We start from the raw sequence: 25,245 nt of genomic DNA on the forward strand, positions 1-25,245 counted from the left end.
GTACTAATGTGTTTGCTTAGGTGTGCGGAGTTCCCGAAGCCCAAGGCAGATGAAGAGAAGTCAAGAAAGAAAGAAAGAAAGAAAGAAAACGTACGGCAGCCCAGTTTTCAGGCAGTAGCTATTTTCTGATTTATGTAAAGCGTTTGCGTTTATTTTACAAGAGTTTTTTTAGCAGTATAGTGACCCAGTTCCGCAATAGCATCTAACTGCTAACCACAAGGAACGTCTTCGGAATAAAACTGAAAATAAACACTGATGGATTGTAGCACAGATCGTCTGCTGTCAGCATTACAAATGATAATAGCAAAATAAATTCTACTCCTTGTGAACAAAAAAAATGTTTTGTGCTTCTCGAGAATGTAAATTCTGAATTTTTATGAAGCGAAGCCTCAATTTACAAAAACGAACTAACTAATTTTGAACATAAAACTTGATATTTTGAATAGACTATTTGCCATTCTACAAACTTGATTTAAACGTAGTAGCTTACCAAATATTATACAACAAGTATAGGGAAATATAGTGAGAATTAAATCAATGGTTAACTAGGCAGCAAAGAAACATGAGAAAATGCAACTCACAGCTGACTTTCTCTTTGTAAAAATTAGGAGAAAAAAAAAGTGTAAAATCTCCTGGTCTAACTTCTTTTTAACTTGCATTAGAAATTTTGAACGTTCATAACGAATCCGTTTATCCGTAAGAGTTTAGCTACACTTTTAACAAAAGATTGATATTTAAGAATTTAGCCATCTTTTCAGAAAATCCTCTATTTCCTTTTTAAGTAGAAAACGTAAAAAATTATATATTCAGCTTGTTTTTTGTTTGTTTTGTTAGCTGTCAAAATCCATTCTGTTCTCGGCGCTTAAACTTAATTTTCGGCTCAAACTACAGTTCTGTTTTTTACAGGACCAGTATTCGGTGATCTCAATAGAGGAATAAAGGAAAATCGTGATTGAGCTATTGCTATAAAAAAAAGGAAGAAAGAAAGAAAAACAGATCAAATAAATACGAGTCTTTAAAGAGGTAACCTCCAAATATTCCCAAGGCAAAATAATTGTTGACTTGTTACTAGAGAGAGCTAATTGGGTTGTCTTTGAAACTGCTTTGAAGATTTTTTTTTTAGCATTTTCCCTCACTTTTTCCTCCCCTCTTCCCCAATGGTGGCAGGTTTTTTTTTTTTAGTTTGCACCGGGGTCTCATTTTCACCATTTCTGGTTTCCAGCTTACTGCATAGGTCCTTGTCCCTCTCGCTGCCCCATTAACCAGGGCTCTGGGACTGCAATTACCAGGTTTCCTCCCAAATTTTACTTTGAGGTAATTTTTGCAAAACAAACAAACAAAAAAACCTTTGAGGAAGAGAGTGTTGTTTCCGAGTATACTTTTCAGATCTTGTTTTGTTGAGGAGGGGGTATTTCAAAAAATCACACACCCTAGGGCGGCAGAATTCAGAAATTAAAACAGGATTCGCAAGGGTGGGGTCCATTAAAAAATATTTAAGCGTTTGCTGACATCAGAATTGATCGAAAGAAGTCCAGAAAAACAACAACAAAACCACAGTGTCTTTAAAACAGAATACTATAGTTATTTTCCAGTCAGAGCTAAACCCAGACTTTACTCAATCCGAAGTAAGCGGTATCACCTATGTTCTTCTACAAACTACTTATTAACTTGTATTTCTCTTTTACTGCAGTTTGTATATATTTAAAAAGAAAACGTTTAAGAAACAAAAATCTAATTGTCTAACGAAAAATAAAAAGTTATGTTTCTCCAGAAGTTTTTTGCTTTGATATTGGATGTTCAATATTAGGTGACATCCTGCCCCAGCGTTTCCAAAGGACAATGCAGATAAATAGGAGAAACTAAAATAAGATAAAGAACCTCCCCCCCCCCCCCCCAAGGAATTAGATTCTTGCACTAAAATAAAGATTTTGGTGCTCTGGGATTTACATTGTCCTAATACAGGTTGCAATTGTATTTTCTTAAAGGGCACATTAGGGACTTTTAAAGCTTTTATCATTAGAGCCCCCATTACTGTTTTTAGACATGGAAGGGGAAAAAGACTTTGAAAACAGGATATTTATGGCTTATTTTCAAGGACACCACAAAAAAAAGCGGCCAAAGGGCTGGTTTGTCTTGCAAGCGGCTGCTAATGGCTTCATTACCACTTTAACGGTCTCTTAACAGCTTTAATGATGAGCCGCAAGGTTTTGGAAGACTTTTGTCACCGACCTGTGTGAAGTTCCTCAGAGATTTGAGGGTTAGAAATTTTACACTTCCAGGGAAGGACTGCACAGGCCAGCTGGGACGCATCTGTAACGGTGCTGAGTTTGCCTGGAACCAGAAAATCTTTGCAAAAACCCTCTCGCCAGTGTTTTGTCTTCGGCCACTTTCAGGTCATTAGACCTGACCAAGCCAAAGGAGACAGAGATTTCTGAAGACCAACTGACTCATATATTTGTTCGTTTTTGTTTTAATACATTAGCCGGGTTCTCAACTCCGCACGATTTTCTGTTTTACTATTCCTAACATTGCACGCACTCCTGAAATGTGAAAACAAAACCTCGATAAGGGAGCAGCTCAGACTCTCGTGCAAGCATTGTGCAGGCTCAAACTTTCAAGAATTACCAGATTAAAAGAGCACAATTATAGTGAATGAAAAGATCATCAGAGTTTTCAAAAAAAACTTGGGTTATTTGACGGTGACAGCAAATGCAATCCGTCTTTACAAGACCAAACGTATTCCCTGATTCCGTTTATGCGCTTTTTTAAAAATAGTATAGTGCACGGCAAAACACTACAGCTAAAAAAATAATAATAAGGACAATCCTGCATGTTTGCGTTTGACTAGATTTTTCCCCCCCAAAAAGGACCACACTATTTTGTTTTTTCAGAAACAAAACCCATAAGCCATAAAACCTGAAGTGCATGCAACTATTATAATTTCGAAATAGCTTTTGTAAAATTTAAATTATACCGTTAGGCTGTTAAAAAACAAAGGACGTAAACAGGAAATAATCTGTAGAGGATAGCTGGGTGATGATCGCCCAGACAGCTCTCAGTTAGAGCTGTGGCAACATATGCTAATGGCAAGTGGTCACTGTGGGCCAGCCTACCAGAATAAGGCTATATAAGAACATGGTCTCTTTGGTCGCTAGTCACTGAGGAGATTGATTGCCCGGGAGGATTCGAAATCGACTCAGTCATTGACTTTTGAGCTCAATCCAGACTTTTTCTTCTTCTCTCTCTCTCTCTCTGTTTTTGTAGCTTGTGCCAGTGAAAATGGAAATGGTGAACTCTTGCCAGTTTTCCGCAGTCAACTTCTTTTACGACAGTTCCTGCACCCCTTCTCCGGAGGGGTTCGAAAATGATTTCGAGGAGGACGGGGTGGTCGGATACGGAGCTCATAAAACGGATCTGGCCGAGTCAGATGAAGAAGAAGAGCACGTGAGGGTCCCCAGTGGGCACCACCAGGCCGGCCATTGCCTGATGTGGGCTTGCAAAGCCTGCAAGAGGAAGTCCAGCACCATGGACCGAAGAAAAGCGGCCACCATGAGGGAGAGGAGGAGGCTGAAGAAGGTCAACCAGGCTTTCGAAACGCTGAAGAGATGCACCACCGCCAACCCCAACCAAAGGCTACCCAAGGTGGAGATCCTGAGGAACGCCATCAGGTACATCGAGAGCCTTCAGGATCTCCTAAGGGAACAGGTGGAGAACTATTACAGCCTGCCCGGGCAGAGGAGCTCCGAGCCCAGCAGCCCAAATTCCAGCTGCTCAGATAGTACGGTAAGAAAGCTGCACATTTTCGGAGGCTTCGTTCATTGTCCCGACCTAACATTTTTAAGAAGCTTTAATTCATACGCGGCGCTGTACGCGTTACAGGCAGGCACTTTCGCTGTCCCTAGAGGGCGCCCGATCTACGTTTCTGTATCTGGGGCAACGGAGGGTTAGGTGAGTTGCCCAAGGTCACAGGGAGCTGCAGCGGGAATCAAGCCCAGGTTGCCAGGATCTAAGGGTCCGCTGCGCTGGCCATTGGCTACTCCCCACCCCCCACCTCCGGAATGCAAAAAAAAGTAACTTCGATGGACTGCCTTTTTGTGTCAACCAGAATAATCTGTAGAACAAGGTTTTATCCCGCTTCCTTGGCGACACTAAAAAATTCTGCTTGCAGTCTTCCGATTTTGTGGGTACAATGATCTCTGGCGTGTTATTGGCCATGAAAAGTTGTTAATAGGGTACAGTTTAGGGAGGCAGGGATAGTGCTGGGCAGACTTCTACGGTCTGTGCCCTGAAAAGGACAGGTACAAATCAAGGTAAGGTATACACATGAATTTATCTTGTTGGGCAGACTGGATGGACCGTGCAGGTCTTTTTTCTGCCGTCATCTACTATCACGTTTACTAGTTACACGTTTAACATCTGTAGCGTGCATCTGCCGCTACCTTCCTCCTGCAAAAAGATAGTGAAATACTTTGCCAGGGGGTGGGAAGTTGGAGACGGCTATTTCCCTACCTTGATTTCTATCTAGACCAGTGAAACAGAATAAAATAAACCATTCAATTCTATTTCTATTGAGTACCTTGGAAAGTGGACTAACAGGGTCTCTAGACCAGTGAAGGAAGCCATCTGGGCTGGAGTGGCTTGGCCAAGAGGGTTTTTATGGATTTCTCAGGTCCCTGCCAGGTTTCCAGGAGCCCTGGGAAAGTAGTAGCCTTGCTGAATTATTGCAATCTGATTTTTCCCCTGCTTTAATCCATTGTTCATGCTTTGAACGCTGTAACCGAATCTCTGGTCGTGCAGCCCCTTAATTCTTCTTATAGGAGTTGGGAAGCTATAGTTTGAAAAGTAATTGTCAGCAATGTTAGGGTCAAATTGTGGCTTGTGTATGTGGAGCTATTTGGGTTGGGAAAATGGTGCCCACACATTTTCTTTTTCTTTTCTTTTAGCCTGAATGCAACAGTCCTGTTTGGTCCCGGAAAAATAGCAGCTTTGTCAGTATCTACTGTTCTGATATACACAACAGTGAGTATAAAGGGGCTGTGACTAATTGCATTCAGTTTTATGTGATATGTTTTTGTTTGTTTGTTTTTGTTTTTACTGGACTAAGCTAATACATTTGTGACTAATTTTGGAGAGTTATCCTCTCTTTTTGAGGTCACTGACTGCCGGATTCTATATATTACACCTAGCGCTGAAGTCTAAGCGTATTCCATAACAACCTGCGCAACGTAATTGGCTTAACAAGCCAATCGGAGTTTTTAACAGCACTTAACAAACAATAATAAGCACTAATTGGCGCTAATTAGAATTTACATGTATAAATCGCTAAGGGGCCCTTTTACTAAGCTGCGTAAGCATCTACGTACGCCCAACACGTACCAAAATGGAGTTACTGCACAGCTACCATGTGGCTCTTGCAGTCATTTCATTTTTTTTGCCATGCGTCCAATATGTGTGGCCGAAAAAAAATCATTTTTATTCTCTGCCACGCTTTTCGGACGTGCGCCAAGTGGCATTTGGCACCCGTAGGTCATTACCGCCCGGTTACCGCATGAGACTTTACCACTAGGTCAACGGCTGGCGGTAGGGTCTCAAACCCAAAATGGAAGCGAGGCAATTTTCATTTTGCAGCACGTCCATTTTTGGCCAAAATTTTAAAAAGGCCTTTTTTTTTTACAGGTGTGCTGAAAAATGATTCTGCGCACACTCAAAACCCGCACCTACACGACTGCAGGCCATTTTTTCAGCGCACCTTAGTAAAAGGACCTCCTAATTGTATTCTGTAATGAACTGCGCCTACATTCTAAAGTGCGCAGTTCAAAAGGGGCATGGCCATGGGTGGGGAAATGGGTGTTTCATGGGCGTTCCCAAATTTATGCACATTGTTAGAGAATATAGCCCAGTCTATGTAAATCTACGTGCAGAGATTTACGCCATATTTTCGATGGTGTAAATGTAGGCGTGTAGTTTTAGGAACTGGGATATCAGCTAAGCGTATTCTATATACCACATTTAAATCTTATAGGATATGCCTAGGCGGAAATGTTTTCCACATGGATTTTTTAATCGCCATGTATAGAATCTGGCCCTGAACATAACTGCATTGTACAGCTGTATTTTTATTATAATTGTAAACCGCTTTGTAGTCTCTGGGACAAGTGATATCAACATTTGATAAATCAATATATAAATCTGATAATTAGACTCAACACCATCTGGTATATGTACAATACTGTGAAGTGGACACTCCTATCAGTGGTGTTCGTTGGTCGGCTGCCACCTGGGGCGGATTGCCACTATGCACCCCCCCCCCCGGGTGCAGCATGACCCCCCCCCCCCCCCCAGTGCATCATTATCCCTCCCAGTGCATCACCTCCAATCCCTACCAGGTGCATTCTTCTTTCCTGCTGGGGTGCTGGGAGCAGCCATGCTGGTTCCCTGCTCCCTCTTTCCTGGAACAGGAAGTAACAGCAGAGGAACCAGTGAAGCTGACAGCCAAGTGGCAGCTCCATGTACCCCTCCTGCAGTGTGCACCTAGGGCGGTCCACCCCCACCGCCCCACCCTTGGTACGCCACTGAGTCCTATAAAAATAAGGAAACAATATTCATAGTGTCCTCTTGAACCCTAAAGAATGGCATTTGAAATCTTTCTCCTTTGCCTCCCCAGTGTGCCAGACGGAGAAGAGCACCACCCTGTCCAGTCTAGACTGTTTGTCCAGCATCGTGGACCGGATCTCCTCGCCCAGCCAGTCTGCGCATCGTTTTCAGGGGATGACCTGCCTCTCTCCATCTTGCAGCACCGACTCCCACCTAGAAACGCCCGAGCCGCATCCCATTTACCACGTCCTCTGAGATGCGCCATGGCAAAAACATTTCACGTGGAAAATGCAACAGTTTTGTTGGTTCTGCCGTAAAATCAGAGGCCCAGTACAACTGACTTACCCTGCACTATCGCTCTGTCGTATGTATAAAGGACAAAAAAAACGTACACCTTATTTGTATATGTGCATATCATATTGATGCTTTACGGCAGTTGTATTTAACTGTAAATGCGGCATGTTTAAAAACAGTCTAATTTTTTTATATCATAAAATTTTAAGTTGCCAATCATAAACAATGAATATATTAAATAAAATGTAATCACAATTAGTTTAATGCATTAAGTTATATAGTGCTTCCATATTTTGTAAATATATTCATATTTCTACAAGGTTGTGCCATCTACCTGGTTTCTTAACAATACTTATTATAGCAGTTTTAAAAAGTCAAAGGGCCCTTTTACTAAGGGTCGTAGGCGCCTATGCGCATCCAACGTGCATCAAATTGGCACTACCACCCGGCGAACGCATGCCCCAGGCGGTAGGTTTCGTTTTTGGCATGTGCCCAAAACACTCGTTAGAAAATATTTTCTATTTTCTACCGCTGAGTGTTCACCTGGCGGTAATTGGTGGTTGGCATGCACTGGACACTTACCACCCGGTTAGCACGTGATACCTTACTGCTAAGTCAATGGGTGGCGTTAAGGTCTCAGGCCAAAAATGGACGTGTGCTGCTTTTCATTTTGCTGCACGTCCATTTTCCGGCATAATAATAATTTTAAAAAAAATCCCTTTTTTCCAGGCGCGCTCAGGAAATGGACCAGCATGAGTCCAAAACACGCGCCTACACCAGCGCAGGCCACTTTTGGGTGTGCCTTAGTAAAAGGACTCCAAAGATATTCTTCAATCCATCTGTTTCCAGAAAACGCTGATACAGATTGTGCTAATTTTTTCCCCTTTAGGTTACCATATGAATGATTCATTCATGTATTTATATACTGCTTAGAGCTAAGCAGCTTACAGTTTCATTTTACAGGTACTGGGTCTGTCCCTATTGGGCTCACAGTCTAGACAGTACATTGTACCTGGGGCAACGGAGAATTAAGTGACTTGCCCAGGATCACACGGAGCTGCAGAGGGAATTGAACATGACTCTCTAGGATCTCAACCCACTGCCAACCAGGGGTGTAGCCAGACATCAGCGGGGGGGGGGGGGGGGGGGGGTCCGGAACCCGAGGTGAGGGGGCATATTTTAGATCCCCCCCCCGGTGGCGCCGCCCCCCTCCCCCACCACTTTTGACTCCCCAACCTCCGCCGCCACTTTCGACCTCACCTCCACCTCCGACCCTCCCCTGCCGCCGCTGCTGCCACCAGGTACTTTTGCTGGTGGGGGTCCTCAACCCCCACCAGCCGGTCCTCTTCAGCGGTGGTCTCCGGCGCGTTCACTGATCTGTTTCTGTGAGTCCTGACGTCCTACACGTTCCATGCAGGACGTCAGGAGTCAGGACTCATAGAAACAGATCAGTGAATGCGCCGGAGACCAGCGCTGAAGAGGACTTTGGCTGGCGGGGGTTAGGGACCCCGCCAGCAAAGGTACCTGGTGGTGGCGGGGGGAGGGCAAAAGTGGCGGGGGGGAGTGATGGCAGGGGGGGTAGAGGGGGCCAGGGCTAAATATGTGGGGGCCCATGCCACCGTGGCCTCACCTAGCTATGCCCCTGCTGTCAACCATCAGGCAGCAGCAGGAATCAAACCCAATTCCCCAGGTCCGCAACCCGCTACACTAAACGTTAGGCCACTCCTCCACTCCAGCCATGATGCCTGCTGTATATGAGCTTTTGTAAGGAATTAGGGGGCCCTTTTACTAACGTGCATAGGTACCTATGCGCGTCCAACTGATTTCAATTTGGAACTACCGCCCGGCTACCAGATGTACCAGTCGGTAATTCCATTTTTTACGTTCATCTGATACGCGCAGCAGAAAATATTTTTTTATATTCTACCACATGGTGCTAACTGGACGGTAATCGGCAGTGGACGTGCGCTGATGATTACGGCCCGGTTAACTTATGAGACCTTACTGCTAAGTCAACGGGTGACGGTAACGTCTCAGGCAGTGGCGTAGCTAGGTGGGGCGCCAGGGGAGCGGCCGTTCTTCCAAATGGAGTTCTGCCGGAGCCTATTTTTTTCTCGTAGTGTTGCACTAAAAATATGCACCAGCGGAAGTCTGCTCTCACGCCATTTTCTCCCCCCCGCGCCGTCAACCTGGCTCCGCTTCTGGTCTCAGGCCCAAAATGCCAATTTTAATTTTGCTGCATATCCATTTTTGGTCCCAAAAAAGGCTTTTTGTGCAGGTGCGCTGAAAAATGGACCTGCGCGCTTCCAGTACATGCGCCTACAACAGCGCAGGCCATTTTTTAGTGCACTTTAGTAAAAGGACTCTGCAGAGAGGCCCTTTTACTAAGTGGCGGTAAGCGCTAACTCCTGCTTACTGCGTGCTAGAAGGATGTGCTCAAGTGTCCCTGCGGTAGTTCTGGGATCAGCGCGCATTAGCATGGGGACATATTTTGAGGCAGAGAATAGGCGTGGCCTGTGCTAATCAGGTAGCACGGATAAATTGCCGTGCACCGCCCGATTAACACAGGGTTAGTGCTTGAGTCTTCACTGCCTAGTAAATAGGTGGCGGTTAGGGGTCACGCACTGATGGCCGCACGCTAATTGGAAAATTAGCGCATGGCCATCAATGGGAAATAGAAATTGCGGCCATTTTACAGCCATGCTAAAAGTGACCTCAGCCTTCTTTCCTTTATAGAATACTAGTAAAAAAGGCCCGTTTCTGACAGAAATGAAACGGGCGCTAGCAAGGTTTTCCTCAGAGTGTGTATGTTTGAGAGAGAGTGTGTGTGAGAGATGGAGTGTGTGTGTGTCAGAGAGAGAATGAGAGAGAGACAGAGTGTGTGTGTGTGACAGAGAGATAGACTGTGATAGACAGAGAGTGTGTCAGAGAGAGTGTATGTGAGAGACAGTGAGTGTGTGCCCCCCCCACTCACAGGTCCCCCACCCCCACCTCTCTGGTCTCAGGACCCCATCCCCACCTCCCTCTCCCCTGCCCCCCCTCCAGCCATCCATGTCCAGCGACCCTCCACTCCCCCTGCCCCCCCTCCAGCCACCCATGTCCAGCGACCCTCCTCCCCCCCCCCCGCCACCCGCAGCTGCCACTGGTACCGCTGTCTGGCCGCTGCTGCTTCTCCTGTTGAGCAGCAGCAGCCGCTACAAAAAGAAAAAAGCCATAAATGTTTTTAAACCTGAAACGCGGCACCATAGACAGCCATCAGGCATTGGCTGTCGGCTCTGCAGCCACTCCTCCTCTCACCCCCATGTCACTGCCCCTGGAGTAAGACCCCGGAGGAGTGCAGCGACGTGAGAGGCGAGAGGAGGAGCGGCTGCAGAGCCGACAGCCAATGCCTGATGGCTGTCTACGGTGCCGCGTTTCAGGTTTAAAAACATTTATGGCTTTTTTTCTTTTTTAGCGGCCGCTGCTGCTCAACAGGAGAAGCAGCAGCAACCGGACAGCGTTACCAGTGGCAGCTGCGAGTGGCAAGGGGGTTGATGTGCTTCGGGGGGGGGGAGAGGGGGTGTTTGATGTGCCGCGGGGCGGCTTGGGTGATGCGCTGAGGGGGGGTTTGAGAGGCACACTCACAGCTGACTCCCAGGCAGAGGGAGGAGTAGGGAAACACGCAGAGCAAGTTGCTCTGCGTGTTTCCCTACTCCTCCCCCTGCCTGGGAATCAGCTGTGAGTGACGTCAGCCTGGCTACGGAGCCTAGCTCAGCAATCCAGGAGCCACGGACACAGGCAGCTACTTTAGACCGTTGGTGGTGAGAATTATTATTATATAGGATTAGTATAACCAGAAATATATGTGCGTGTATAAGTTAGGAATGAGCACTTACGCTAAACACGGAGTTAGGGTAAACGCTCATGCCTAGATAGCTGAAACTGTGCATAAATGTTAGTATTGTATAATTTATATGCAGAACTTTGCACTCTGCCCGGGCTGTGCCCATATCCGCCCATGTGTACGCTCACCTTCAAACTATGCACTATTGCATTTAAGCGCCATGTTACACAGTAACATTAAAGGCCCAATATTCAGTGTTTTTGCTGACCATCGCTGGCATAAACCCCAGAAATTCGATGCCTGCCATGTCTGTGAGCTGGCATTGAATTTCCAGGTTTCAGGAGTCAGCTAGTGCACAGCAAGTTAAGGGTTCTTTTTAGAAAGGTGCACTAGCATTTTTAAAATGCGTTAAAAATAAGCACATGCTAAATATTAGAGTTGCCCATGTATTGCTATGGGCGACTCTAGTGTTTAGGGTGTGCCGATGATTAGCAAGTCCTAAAACCGCTAGCACGCCTTTGTAAAAGGAACCCTAAGTGCAATATTCAGCACTTAATTGCTACGGGGCGCCACATAATGTTCCCTGCAATGTGGAAACTCAAAAAGAGTTAAACCTTTCTTCCCAAGGGAAATATTCCGCAGCCTGGTACAATCAATGGCGTTGAGCTACTTGGATTACTGTAATGCCATTTACGCCGGATGCAAAGAACAAATCATTAAAGAAACTCCAAACCGCCCAAAACACAGCAGCCAGACTCATAGTTGGAAAAGCGAAATACGAAAGGGCCAAACCCCTAAGAGAAAAACTACACTGGCTCCCACTGAAAGAACGAATTACGTTCAAAATCTGTACCCTGGTTCATAAAATCGTTCATGGCAAGGACCCGGCATACATGTCAGACCTCATAGATTTACCAACCAGGAACACAAAAAGATCAGCACGTACGTTCCTGAACCTCCATTACCCCAGTTGCAAAGGACTCAAATATGAATCAATATATGCATCCAGCTTCTCCTATATCAGCACGCAACTATGAAATGCACTACCTAAGGCCTTAAAAACAATGCATGACCTAACTGTCTTCCGGAAATTACTAAAGACCAACCTGTTCAAAAAGACATCATAAATGACCTAACATCAAAACTCTACCAGAACCAGAAAACACCGAATTCTTTACACCAGACTGCTTCAATCAATTTGTCACCAATGAACAATAACGTCCTACCCCCCCCCCCCCCCCACTATCTCTCATGCCTGAAATGAACTGTTTATCCAACTTACTTTATAATTTACTTCAACATTTATCAACTTTAATTAATTAATCAATTTTTGTACATTTATACCCCATGTTTTTCTCACAGTTTTGCAGGCTCAAAGTGGCTTACAATGCACTGATAGGCTATTGCCAGATCAGAGGTGACACAGTTACAATTAAATTAGAATTCAATTAGATAGAATCGAAGAAACAGAGAAAATAGACAATAAGGAAAGGTGAAAAGAGTCTAAAAATTGTATTTCTCATTCCGGAAATGGCGATCGCCATTACGGCATACTGTGAGCCACATTGAGCCTGCAAATAGGTGGGAAAATGTGGGACACAAATGCAACAAATAAATAAATAAATAAATACAGAGAATAACCTGGCTAGTTAAGTGGCCCCTTTACTAAGTTGTGTATTCCTACGGCCGGCTCAGTATTTACCGCCAGCTAAACACACAAGCTAAGCAATCATCCCAACACTGAGCCAAGAGAGAACTGACTGAATATTTGCAGGTACCATTCCCTGGCTTGTCTGACTTCTTCAGGGTTGCGGAGGAGATGCGGGTGAGGGGAAGCACTGGGCACCCTTGGCTTGTTGCCTTGTTCTCTTGGATAGGGTTTCCTTTTTCCATTCCCAGTCCCACCCTTTCTTGCTGGTTGCCTACAGGGAAGCCTATCATGCAGGTGATTAAAAGACAAAACATTGACAAATGGCGTGGCCTAGTGGCTAGAGCACCAGTTTTGCAATCCAGAGGTGGCCAGTTCAAATCCCACTACTGCTCCTTGTGATCTTGGGCAAGTCACTTAACCCTCCATTGCCTCAGGTACAAACTTAGATTGTGAGCCCTCCTGAGAAACATCCAGAGTACCTGAATGTAACTCACCTTGAGCTACTACTGAAAAAGGTGTGAGCAAAATCCAAATAAATTATTTGAGATTCTGTTGCTACTATCTAAGATTTTACATGGAATGTTGCTACTACTTCAGATTCTACATGGAGTGCTGTTATAGTGGAGGAGTGGCCTAGTGGTTAGAGCACCAGTCTTGCAAGCCAGAGCTGGCCGGTTCAAATCCCACTACTGCTCCTTGTGATCTTGGGCAAGTCACTTAACCCTCCATTGCCTCAGGTACAAACTTAGATTGTGAGCCCTCCTGAGAAACATCCAGAGTACCTGAATGTAACTCACCTTGAGCTACTACTGAAAAAGGTGTGAGCAAAATCCAAATAAATTATTTGAGATTCTGTTGCTACTATCTAAGATTTTACATGGAATGTTGCTACTACTTCAGATTCTACATGGAGTGCTGTTATAGTGGAGGAGTGGCCTAGTGGTTAGAGCACCAGTCTTGCAAGCCAGAGCTGGCCGGTTCAAATCCCACTACTGCTCCTTGTGATCTTGGGCAAGTCACTTAACCCTCCATTGCTTCAGGTAAAAACTTAGATTGTGAGCTCTCCTGGGACAGAGAAATATCCAGAGTACCTGATTACAACTCACTTTGAGCTACTACTGAAAAAGGTATGAGCAAAATGGAAATAAAAAAAATTTAAAATGCCATGCATATAGCTATCAAACATTTTATAGAGGCAAACATTTGAAAAGGTAAAACACAAAACTCCCTTCCTCCTCCACCCTCTCACAAATAAATGTAACAAGCTTGTTAAAAAGGTATTAATTTAAATGTGTAATTTCATTTATTAAGGGACCCTTTTACAAAGGTGCACTGAAAAATGGCTTGTGGTAGTGTAGGTGTGGGTTTTGGGTGCGTTTCGATCCATTTTTCAGCGTGCTTGTAAAAAAGGTCTTTTTTTATTTTTGCTGAAAATGGATGTGTGGCAAAATGAAAATTGCCGTGTATTCATTTTGGGTCTGAGACCTTACTGCCAGCCATTGACCTAGTGGTAAAGTCTCATGCGGTAACTGGGCGGTAATGACCTATGCACGTCAAATGCCACTTGGCACGCGTCCAATACGCGCAGCCAAAAATAAAAATTATTTTTTAAAAGGCTCATATCAGACGCACACCAAAAATGAAATTACCGCAAGAGCCACACAGTAGCCGGGCGGCAACTCCATTTTGGCACGCATTGGGCGCATGTAGACGCTTACGCTGCTTAGAAAAAGGGCCCCTAAGTTTCTGTTCCAATGTACCCACAGAGATCTAGACAGATTACAAACTGATTATATAATTACAATACAGTATTGCTTGCAAACATACTAGATCCTGTGGTCTAACTTGTTAAGAATACATTTTACTTTGTAATAAAAAAGTAGTTTTAAGAGCTGTACTTTTTAACTTTTACTTGACTTGAATTTTTTTTGGGATAAGACTCTGCTTTTACTTCACTACTTTTGAAGCCAGTACTTATACTTTTTACTTAAGTAGTTTAAAAAAGTAGCAACCTCATCTCTACCTTACATTTGTTTTTCCTTATGTGATAAGGCCATTATTACCACAGCCATAGAAATGACCGTTTTCTATTTTCTATATTAATGGCTGTGCGCTAATTAAAAATAATTAGTGTATGGATGCTTAGTAGCCTAGTGGTTAGTGCAGTGGACTTTGATCCTGGGGAACTGAGTTTGATTCCCATTGTAGCTCCTTCTGACTCTGGACAAGTCACTTAACCTTCCATTGCTCCTGGTACAAAATAAGTACCTGAATATATGTAAACCACTTTGAATGTAGTTGCAAAAACTTCAGAAATGTGGTATATGAAGTCCCATTTTCCTTTCTGACACCTATTTTGTAGGCAGTGCGGGCTCACCCGCTAATTCTGTGCTAACCAGTTACTGCATGGTAATGTACTGTGACAAATGTGAGGGGCCCTGCAGGTCTAGAACCCAGGACTCAGAAAGGAGATGCTGGAAAAGCACACATTTGAGGAAACTATTGAGGGACTACAACTCCCAGCTTCCTCAGGGAGGATCACCTGACTCTTCTAGCAGGGTTAACCCACACTACAGTGACCAGAAGTCCCTGAGGGGGGGTATCTCTCTCAGAGAGGGTAAGCTGGACTACAAATCCCAGGATCCCAGGGGAGAGTCCCATGACCTCTTTGAGCAAGCTAATGCTAAGGATTACGAACAGCTGCAGAGGAAGGAAGGTCAAATAGAGTCCATGGAATGGTTACCTGCAGAGGGGATTTCAGAGACTCAAGAGGTGGATGTGGGGGATGTAATAGAGCCATGGATACCTCTGCTCTAGCCCAGGTAAGGAGATGGGGGGGGGGGGGGGGGACACAATCTAAGGGCTTGTTACCAACTTTGGTGGACAGTTTGATTCACTATGTGGAGAGCAAATTTAATGGAAACATCTGAGCAGGTTCCCTGGAAGTGTAACTGAAGCCTGTCACAGAGCCCAAGTTTGACCCGTGAGGTGGACACCAGGAGTGAATTGCTGGTGTGAAAGGGAGGGGGGGGGGGTGGTCACTTTTCCTGAGGACATTCTCTGAGGGAAGGATATGGAAGGCTTTGAGTTTGGCTGTGCTGAATGAGCTTTTGGGGACTACTTTGAATTGGACTTTGACGATTGAACTTTTGGGATTGTCTTGAATTTGGGGAAGGCATAGGGCGGGAGCACGTTGCTGCATGAACTTTTGGGACATTGACTTTGCCGAATGAATTGAGAGTGCCTTGAATTTTGGGGAGGAGCAGGGGAACCGAGGACTGGGCTGCTGTCAGTACAAGAAGATTCCTCCTTGTTTGAATCCCTGTTTATAAGGTAAAACTGTAGGCGGGCTGATGCTATGAACTGAGCTACTGGAGGCATATAGCCCTGTTTTCAATAAAACAAGGGGGAATTTTGTGTTTCATTTGAGCTGCTGAGAAACTGGGAGTTCCCGAGAAAACCTGGTGTGGAGTTGTGCTCCAGGACTGGACAAGGCAGAGCACAGTCAAGCCGCAGAGAAAGGGTGACAGTACCTGTACTAAGTGATTAGGGCAGGAACACCCACTCTCCAGCTGCAGACATGCTCCCTCCAATGAAAAAATAAAGAATATTTATAGTGTGTGCCAATTTAGCAGTTGTCACAGGACACCTGAGCACATCCCATGGTATACTTACAGCAGCTTAGTAAAACAGTCACTAACTTTTTCGTAGACGGGAAGGCGGTAGAACAAGAGGACATGAAATGAGATTGAAGGGGGGCAGACTGAAGAAAAATGTCAGGAAGTATTTTTTTCACAGAGAGAGTGGTGGATACTTGGAATGCCCTCCCGAGGGAGGTGATGGAGATGAAAATGGTAACGGAATTCAAACATGCGTGGGATAAACATAAAGGAATCCTGTTCAGAAGGAATGGATCCTCAGAAGCTTAGAGGAGATTAGGTGGCATAGCCGGTGGTGGTAGGCGGGGCTGGTGGTTGGGAGGCGGGGCTAGTGCTGGGCAGACTTCTACGGTCTGTGCCCTGAAAATGGCAGATACAAATCAAGGTCAGGTATACACAAAAAGTAGCACATATGAGTTATCTTGTTGGGCAGACTGGATGGACCATGCAGGTCTTTCTCTGGCGTCATCTACTATGTTACTATCCTGCTTATAATCAAACGAGAAAAACGCCCAAGTTCCGACCTAAATCGGGAGATGGACGTTTATCTCAGAAAAACGAATAACGCGGTATAATCGAAAGCCGAACTTGGACGTTTTCAACTGCACTCCATCGTGGAAGCGTACAAAGTTGACGGGAGCGTGTTTCGGAGGCATGGTGAAGGCAGGACTGGGGCATGGTTATCACCTGAACAGGGATGGGCGCCTTTCGCCGATAATGGAAAAAAAGTATGCGTTTGTAGCTAGAATTTAGGTCACTTTTCCTGGACCCTGTTTTTTCACGAATAAGGCCCCAAAAAGTGCTCTAAATGACCAGATTACCCCCAGAGGGAATCGGGGATGACCTCCCCTGACTCCCCCAGTGGTCATTAACCCCCTCCCACCACAAAAAAATGATGTTTCACAACTTTTCATTTTCACCATCAAATGTCATACCCACCTCCCTGGCAGCAGTATGCAGGTCCCTGGAGCAGTTGTTAGGGGGTGCAGTGGACTTCAGGCAGGTGGACCCAGGCCCATCCCCCCTCCTACCTGTTACAATTGTGCTGCTTAATGCTTATTAGTCGTCCAACCCCCCCCCCAAACCCACTGTACCCACATGTAGGTGCCCCCCTTCACCCCTTAGGGCTATAATAATGGTGTAGACTTGTGGGCAGTGGGTTTTGAGGGGGATTTGGGGGGCTCAACACACAAGGGAAGGGTGCTATGCACCTGGGAGCTCTTTTACCTTTTTTTTGTTTTTGTAAACGTGCCCCCTAGGGTGCCCGGTTGGTGTCCTGGCATGTGAGGGGGACCAGTGCACTACGAATCCTGGCCCCTCCCACGAACAAATGCCTTGGATTTATTCGTTTTTGAGCTGGGCGCTTTCATTTTCCATTATCGCTGAAAAACAAAAACGCCCAGCTCACAAATTGTTGAATAAAACAAGGACGTCTATTTTTTGCAAAAATACTGTTTGGTCCGCCCCTTCACGGACCCGTTCTCGGAGATAAACGCCCATGGAGATAGACGTTTTCGTTCGATTATGCCCCTCCACGTATCTGCTTTTCAAAAGGGAAGAGGGATAGAATTTGATATACTGCCTTTCTGTGATCACAATCAAAGTGGTTTATAGATCATATATAGATATTTATTTTGTACCTGTGGTAATGGAGGGTTAAGGAAGGTGGTCTTTTACAAAGGTGAACTAGCATTTAGCACATGTGTATTTTTTAGCGTGCACTAAAAATGTTAGTGTGCCTGTGTAAAAGGATGTCTCAGTGACTTGCCCAGAGTCACAAGGAATCCAAAGAATTCAGTGCTGGCTAACCAGTTTTGGCCAGACACCTTAAAGTTATTCCTTTTAGTATGGCATCTTCGGTGGTCCTACCTACACAGACAGAGCCGTTAAAGATAAGCTGGCAAACCATCAGCTTATCATTATGTGGTTGCCCTGGGTTTGACTATTGTTTCCATGATCTTTAGCTAGGAGGGCAAAAGCAGAGATCAAATAGAGTCTATAGCAATGAACCAGGAATTAAATTATGCAAACTGCATGGTCCTTGTCAACCTTTATATCCTACCTATTTAGTCCATAAACCACTACTAAATGGACTTGGAAAAAATCCATAATTCCAAGAATAACATGTATAGAATGTTTGTATGTTTGGGTAGCTTGCCAGGTGCCCTTGGCCTGGATTGGCCGCTGTTGTGGACAGGATGCTGGGCTCGATGGACCCTTGGTCTTTTCCCAGTGTGGCATTACTTATGTACTTATGTCCTCTACTTGGCTCACTTTTATTACATAGAGCAGTGATTTAACCTATTGTGATGTCATAGTGGCTCATTCCACCAATAAGAGCCAACCTCATTAGTGATGTCACAATGGCTTGATTGTATAGAATGTTTGTACGTTTGGGAAGCTTGCCAGGTGCCCTTGGCCTGGATTGGCTGCTGTCGTGGACAGGATGCTGGGCTCGATGGACCCTTGGTCTTTTCCCAGTGTGGCATTACTTATGTACCTTTCTGTTTCTGTGTGTACTGGAGTTATTGCAGGCTTGTTAGCCTTCAGTGCTATTCTTAACCTTACCACTAGATGTCTCTCCTAATATACTTTTTGTACTGCTTGCCACTGAGGTGATGAGAAGATATTTCATTGAACTATGTTTAGCACCGGCACCTAGTGGTTTATCGGGCTCCTAGACATTCTTCAGTCTTATTTTGGAAGAGAGTATATAACTTTTAAGCCCTTATTGCTAAGCCTAGAGACCTCTGAGACAGGGCTGCTGAGAGGCAAAGCCGGGCCCAAAGCAAACCAGTGGAGTAGCTATGGGTTGGGCCTAGGTGGGCACAGGCCCGCCCATCCAAAGCAACGTCTCACTCCTCTCTCTTCCTCTTCTCCACCAGCGGCCTGGTATCTGCCCCCACCCTGAATCTCCCCAGTGTACCTCAAAGGTATCCTAGGGGCACAGTGATTCCCCTTCACTACCTGCACCAGCCCCCACAGGCTTCCCTCTGCTGTGTCCCTCCCTCGCTGATGTCACTTCCTGTTTCCTCATTGGTGGGACATGGCAGAGGGAAGCCTGAGTGGGCCAGCGCACACAGCGAAAATGAATTGCTGAGGCCGCCAGGTTGTCTTTGAAGCACACTGAGGAGATTCAAGGGTGGGACAGATGCTGCTCTTTGGGGGTGGGGGAGGACAGAGGAAATGCTGAGCTCAAGGGAGGGTTGGAAGGGCCCACCCAATTTAACTGTGGGTCCACCCAAAATAGTAGGTCTGGCTACGCTGCTGGAGCAAACAATCTTCAGGGCTCCGTGCTGCCCCTCCCTGCTGTGACCAGCACTGCCCCCACAGCAGTGATAGATAGAGCCTGCCTTGCCAGAAAAGGGGCCTTCTTCCTGCTACATCCTTCCTGCTGTGAAGTAACTTCCTGTTTACACATTGGCGGGACCCATGGCCGGCAGAGCAGTCTCTCAATTGCTTGCACTGGGACCTCATTGGATGCTGGGCCCGGGGAATCTTGCTCCCACTGCCCCCCTCCTCTCGGTGGCCCCGCCCTGAGATAAGCCTGTGGTGTGACTTCTCAGGAGTACTAACATTTTTTTCACTGTGACCAGGTTTCATAAATCAGTTCTCCATTCCTTTCCTAATAATTCCTAACATTCTATTGGCTTCCTTAGCCACCGCTGTACCCTGAGCAGAGAGTTTCAATGTATCATCAGCAATGTCACCTTGATCCTTTTCCTGGGCAGTGACTCATAATGTAGCTATAATTTGGTTTTTTTTTCCTACATGCATCACTTTGCACTTGTCCACGTTCAATGTCATCTGCCATTTATATGCCCAGGATCCCAGTCACATAATGCCCTCTTCCAATTTCTCACAATCGTCTTGTGATTTAACAGCTTTGAAATGTAATCATCTCACTCATTATTCCCACTTCTAAATCATTTAAAATATGTTAAAAAAAGCAGTGATCCCAGCACAGACCGCTGAGAGGAACCCCACTATCTACCAGGGGTGTATCTGCTATGGGGCCACGGGGGCCAGGGCCCCTGTAGATTTGGCCCTGGACCCCCCTACCGATGACCCTCGCAACCCCCTCTCCCGCCGCCAACCTGCCATCAACGTCCTTTGCTGGTGGAGGACCCCAACCCCCTCCAGCCGAAGTCGTCTTCCTTCGTTCGTTTGAAGGCTTCGTTCTGTTTCTGTGAGTCTGACGTCCTGCACGTTGTGTACGTGCAGGACGTCAGAGTCAGACTCAGAAAGAAGAAACCCAAACGAACAAAGGAAGACGACTTCAGCTTCTGGGGGTTGGGGTCCCCTGCCAGCAAAGGTAGACGACAGTGGGCGGGGGGTTGAGAGGGTCGGCGGGCGGGCGGGCCACAGTTGTTGGAGGTGGTTCTGGTGGTGCCGGGGGGGGGGGGCTAAAATGTGCCCCCTCACCTCATCTCTGGACCCCCCTACCGGCGAAGTCCAGATACGCCCCAGCTATCTACCCTTCACCTTTGAGAAGACTTGACCATGTAACCCTACTCTCTGTTTTCTGTTTTTCCCCTCCTGTCCCATGACTTTCTAATTCCCTCAGGAGTCGTTCATGGTGTACTTTGTCAAATGCCTTCTGGAAATCCAGATACACAGTATCATCTGGCTCACTTTTATGGGTTTTTTTTCAACCCCTCAAAGAAATGCAGCAGATTGGTGAGGCAAGTGTTCCCTTAACTGAACCAATGTTGGCTTCCAGGCTTTGTTTCAGTAATCCATGCCTATCTATATGCTCAGTAATGTTATGCTGTATAATAGTCTCTACCATTTTTATTCTTTCAAATAGTACCAAGACTAGGAGAACATTTTATGTTAACAATAGTAGAAAAGCAGAGAAAGTATTTTTCCCCCACTTTCCACATGTTTATTGTTTGTTTATTAGAATTATTTACCGCCTTTTTGAAGGAATTCACTCAAGGTGTTGCACAGTAAGAATAAATCGAAGATAAATAATAAACAGTTACAGCAGTAAAAATATTCAAATAACAATATAAAGTATGGCATAGTTACTACTTACAATGTCAGCCCAATACGCAATAGAACATTTTAATTGACAGTAGGGTATAAGCAAAGATGGAAAATGTAGATAGTTGACAGTACGAGGAGTTAGAAAGTAAGGTGACTAATTTAAAGAAAGTTGCACATGAAGTCTGAGAGGTGATTAAATATTATCTCAGCTAGGCTAGGAGTGGATAAACATGTCCTGCTGCAGTATGTGCAGCCCGTGTCACTCCTTGTGTGTGTGAGTGAGACTAACAAGTTAGTTACTTCTTCCATTAAAGACCTGGTTGAAAAGCCAAGCTTTCACCTGCTTCCTGAAGTAGAGGTAGTCTTCTGTTAAGCAGAGCCTTTCAGGCAGTGCATTCCAGAGCGTGGGGGCTACTCCGGAGAAGGTTTGCTTGCGGATATCATATCGTGTATTGTCTTTTGGAGAGGGTATGGTTAGGGATACTCTTTGGGAGGACCTTAGTGTCCTTGGAGGTGTGTAGAGGGTCATCTTGTTCTTCAAGTACTCGGGCCCACTTCCTTTAAGGGCCATGAAGATCAGATATAGAATTAAGCTGTGGAGTTTGTTGCTGGATGATGTGATCAAGGCATTAACCTTCAAATGTATTTATTTATTTATTGTAGATATAAATTAATGCCCACTATATAATATCATATAAACAGTAATACGAAATTCATGAGAGGTCTAGCCAACACAATTAGTGATTACTGTGTATCTTTTTTTTCTTCAGACCTCAGAGGTAGACCCTGTGTTTGAAAGTCACGTTGATATTATTTTATATCTGGTGACGGGGTTCAGACCCATCTCTTCATAGGTCATATATAATATTTTCTATGCAACTCTATATTTATTTTGTTTTCTTTATAAATATTTTTCAAGAATTATAGATTTTTAATCTCCATAAGGATATGATATTAATTTATTGTACATGGCTCTTATAGATTTATGTCAGCTGAAAAGATAGGGCTGTACAACTGCTTTTGCAGATTCTTATCAAGCTGATATATAGGGCTCCACACCGACACGTTCACTAGGGGATTCTATATATGGTGACTAAATTTGCATGTGCAAATCAGCATGTACTACTGATTTGCATGCATAACTTAATTGATTAGTGAGCCAATCGGTGGCTAACAACCAATTATTGGCCTTAATTGGGATTTATGCGCAGATCGTATTCTGAAATGGTCCGCTCATAAGTGTTCCCGGAATTTACATGCATTGTTAGAAAATAGACCCAATCGGTGTCTAATTTATGTGCCAACATTTATACCTGCTTTCAGCAGACGTAATTGCCAGCACCTTAAGGTAGGCGTCATTTATGCGCTTAGCTGCTATTTTCTAAAGGGTGTAGATCTTTTTTTTTTTTTTTTCCCATCATTTACAGAATCTAGTCCTTAGCGTGCATCATCCCAGCACCTAACTTGAGGCAGTTTTGAAGGTAATGTTGATTTTCTTGAATGAGAGCGCTTTGTCCCAGAATGGATCTATCCATCACATACCCAGGAGACGACGATAATGACCTAGACTACATCTCCCGCCACGTTCTCCCCCTGCCTATCCCATGCTCTATCCCCTTTCGCCTCACCGACCCCTCCCCCAATGCTCACCTACTCTTGCTCTCTCACCTCTCCTACTCCCTTCACTCTTGCCCATCCCCTTCCGCCTCATCTACCCCTCCAATTGCTCACTTACCCTTGCCCGTCCTTCTCCTACTCCCCTCATCCCTGCATTTCTACATTCCTATTTCTTTTATTACTCCGATAATACTCAACTTATTTCTCTCCACCAATACTTTGAAATCCCAATTACTATGTAAGCCGCATTGAACCTGCTTTGAGTGGGAAAGCGCGGGGTACAAATGTAATAATAAATAAAATTTGGTGGGGTACAGGCATGAGTACGTGGCTTAAGTTCCACCTGACTAGGACCTCTTATCCCCAACTATATGAACTGCGGCTCTCCAGGCCATCCTCAGACCTCGTATGTGGAAGTGATAGCGCTGACTGTAAATTTCTCCAAGACCTAAATTCATTTTCATGCAGTTACTAAATAAATTAATGAATACAGACATGGAGCTTTCAGAAGTGTCTTCAATGCAAAGTATTGTCCTGGGCAGAATGAGAGAACACCTCCGTGTTCTCTGTTTTCCACTAATGAGCATGTGTAGTTCCCAAATTCTATCTTTTCATCCCACAATTGGCAGTTTGAGCAAACTGTCACAACCATTGAACGTTTGTTCACGGTTCTTAATGAAGCACAAACAGCAACATAAACAAAGCACTTAACCTAGTTACGTGCTCATTCTCAGAGACACAGACTTACAAAGCCTACAGCTCCAGTCTCCAAGATGGGGAGGGCATTATTATTATTATTTGTTACATTTGTATCCCACATTTTCCCACCTTTTGCAGGCTCAATGTGGCTTACATATAACCGTTAACGGTGTTATCGATTACGGTCTGAACAAATACATGGTATGAACGAATACAAAGTGATATTGTGGTAGAATGAGGTACATGTATGGGTAGGTACAGTTGGGGGGAACTTAGAGAGGGAAAGGGGGGAAGAAGAGTCACGTAATGTCCGTTATGGTCTTTGGTTGCTTTGTGGTTCCACTAAGCACTGGTTCTGTCCAGGTACTTTTCTCCTGTCTCAGCCAGCTGTTTTTTGTGCTCAGGAGGAGCTCCTGGGGTGGAGCCTCCTTGGGCTGCAGGAGACATGCCTGATGCAGGAGGTTGAGGTGCCTAAGTTTTACACATCTGCACAGCCCCCATGTTTCAGAGAAGTGTTTTCTGGGAGCCGGAGCCAAATATTTACCTACTGGTAGCAGTTCTGGCATACCCAATTATACCCATCGCCCAGCAAAGGTGACACAAGAATGGAAACTAGACGACGTTCACCGGAGTAAAAGCTTTATTCAAACGCATCCAAGACACGACACGAGTCGCGTTTCAACCAGTGTGGCCTGCGTCAGGAGTCTAATAATGAGAACATCTCTCTATATAAAAGGCAACCCCAACGTTCTGAAGCCTCCACGGAAGTTGAGGCGCCCGAGATATCCGGTGTGCCCTGGAGCGTCTGCACCGCCCTCGCGTCAAAACGTCATGACGTCAAGGGCGGAGCTATGACACTCGAGGGCCGAAACGGAAACGCCACAGGCACGGCCACGGAGGCGCAGCAAAAAAAAACAACAACCCTCCCCACACACAGCGACGCGAAGCCCGAACAAGGCAAGTAGCTCGGAGGGACGGGCATTTTTTCCTAGTATAAAATAAAACCCAAATGACATGGAAAAACAAGAGGGAATGAAACATACATTTTTAAACAGTATAACTGTATTTCTAAATGATTCTATATAGCCTTTTTTTTAATCAGTATTATATTTTATGGTTTTCCTCTGATACATATTTAAATGTTTTATGTAGCCTCTTTCAGTGTCATATTTAATATTGACATATTTTATTGTAATGTACGTTTCATTCCCTCTTGTTTTTCCATGTCATTTGGGTTTGTTATATTTTATTTCTTCTCATTATTAGAATCGAGTCTTAGTCCCAAGGCGATGTGGAAATGATGTGGTGACAGTAATGGTACCGTGTTTCCCCGAAAATAAGACACTGTCTTATATTAATTTTTGCCCCCCAAAATGCGCTAGGTCTTATTTTCAGGGGCTGTCTTATTTTTCGGGGAAACATCGGGGTTGGCCCGCCCGCACTCAGTTGCTCCCAGAACTAACCTTAAACGCCTCCTTTCACCTTCGCAGCAAGCAGCAGCAGGGCAGGCCACTTCTTCCTTCCGTGTCCCGCCCTTGCCTGACGTAACGTCCGCGAGGGCGAGGCACAGAAGGAAGGAGAGGTCTGCCCTGCTGCTGCTTGCTGCGAAGGTGAAATGAGGCGTTTAAGGTTAGTTCCGGGAGCGACGGTGGGTGGAGGGGGCCCGGCGACCTCGGGTGGGGGGTGGCTCGGGGGCGGTCTTGTCCGGCTCTCGGCGGCCCTGCTTTCAAACAAAAATTTGCTAGGTCTTACTTTCGGGGGAGGCCTTATATCTACCAATTCAGGAAAACCTCTACTAGATCTTACTTTCGGGGAAACAGGGTAGGAGAAGGTAGGGTTGGGAGATCAGAGACCAACGCTGATGGGGCTTTTGGTGTAGGGCTATACTGAATATTTATTTTATTTATTTATTTGTG

General features: G+C 45.2%; 2 protein-coding genes across 2 annotated transcripts in view; one reads left to right on the forward strand and one right to left on the reverse strand.

The window, feature by feature from the left end:
- Positions 1-3,181: 3,181 nt before the first annotated feature.
- On the forward strand, positions 3,182-7,097 carry MYF5 (myogenic factor 5). The gene is made up of 3 exons (XM_030214695.1): positions 3,182-3,783; positions 4,944-5,019; positions 6,665-7,097. The coding sequence occupies exons 1-3, from the start codon at positions 3,280-3,282 to the stop codon at positions 6,847-6,849; spliced, it is 765 nt and encodes a 254-aa protein (XP_030070555.1). The 5' UTR covers positions 3,182-3,279; the 3' UTR covers positions 6,850-7,097.
- Positions 7,098-11,977: 4,880 nt separating this feature from the next.
- LIN7A (lin-7 homolog A, crumbs cell polarity complex component) overlaps positions 11,978-25,245 on the reverse strand; it is a 74,828-nt gene continuing 61,560 nt past the window's right edge. Inside the window, exon 7 of the mRNA XM_030214484.1 lies at positions 11,978-11,988. The gene's annotated coding sequence lies outside the window, so the exon portion shown is untranslated. The remainder of the gene's footprint in view (positions 11,989-25,245) is intronic.

This window comes from Microcaecilia unicolor, chromosome 9 (genome assembly GCF_901765095.1).
Source record: "Microcaecilia unicolor chromosome 9, aMicUni1.1, whole genome shotgun sequence".
In the NCBI taxonomy this organism is placed as follows: domain Eukaryota; kingdom Metazoa; phylum Chordata; class Amphibia; order Gymnophiona; family Siphonopidae; genus Microcaecilia; species Microcaecilia unicolor.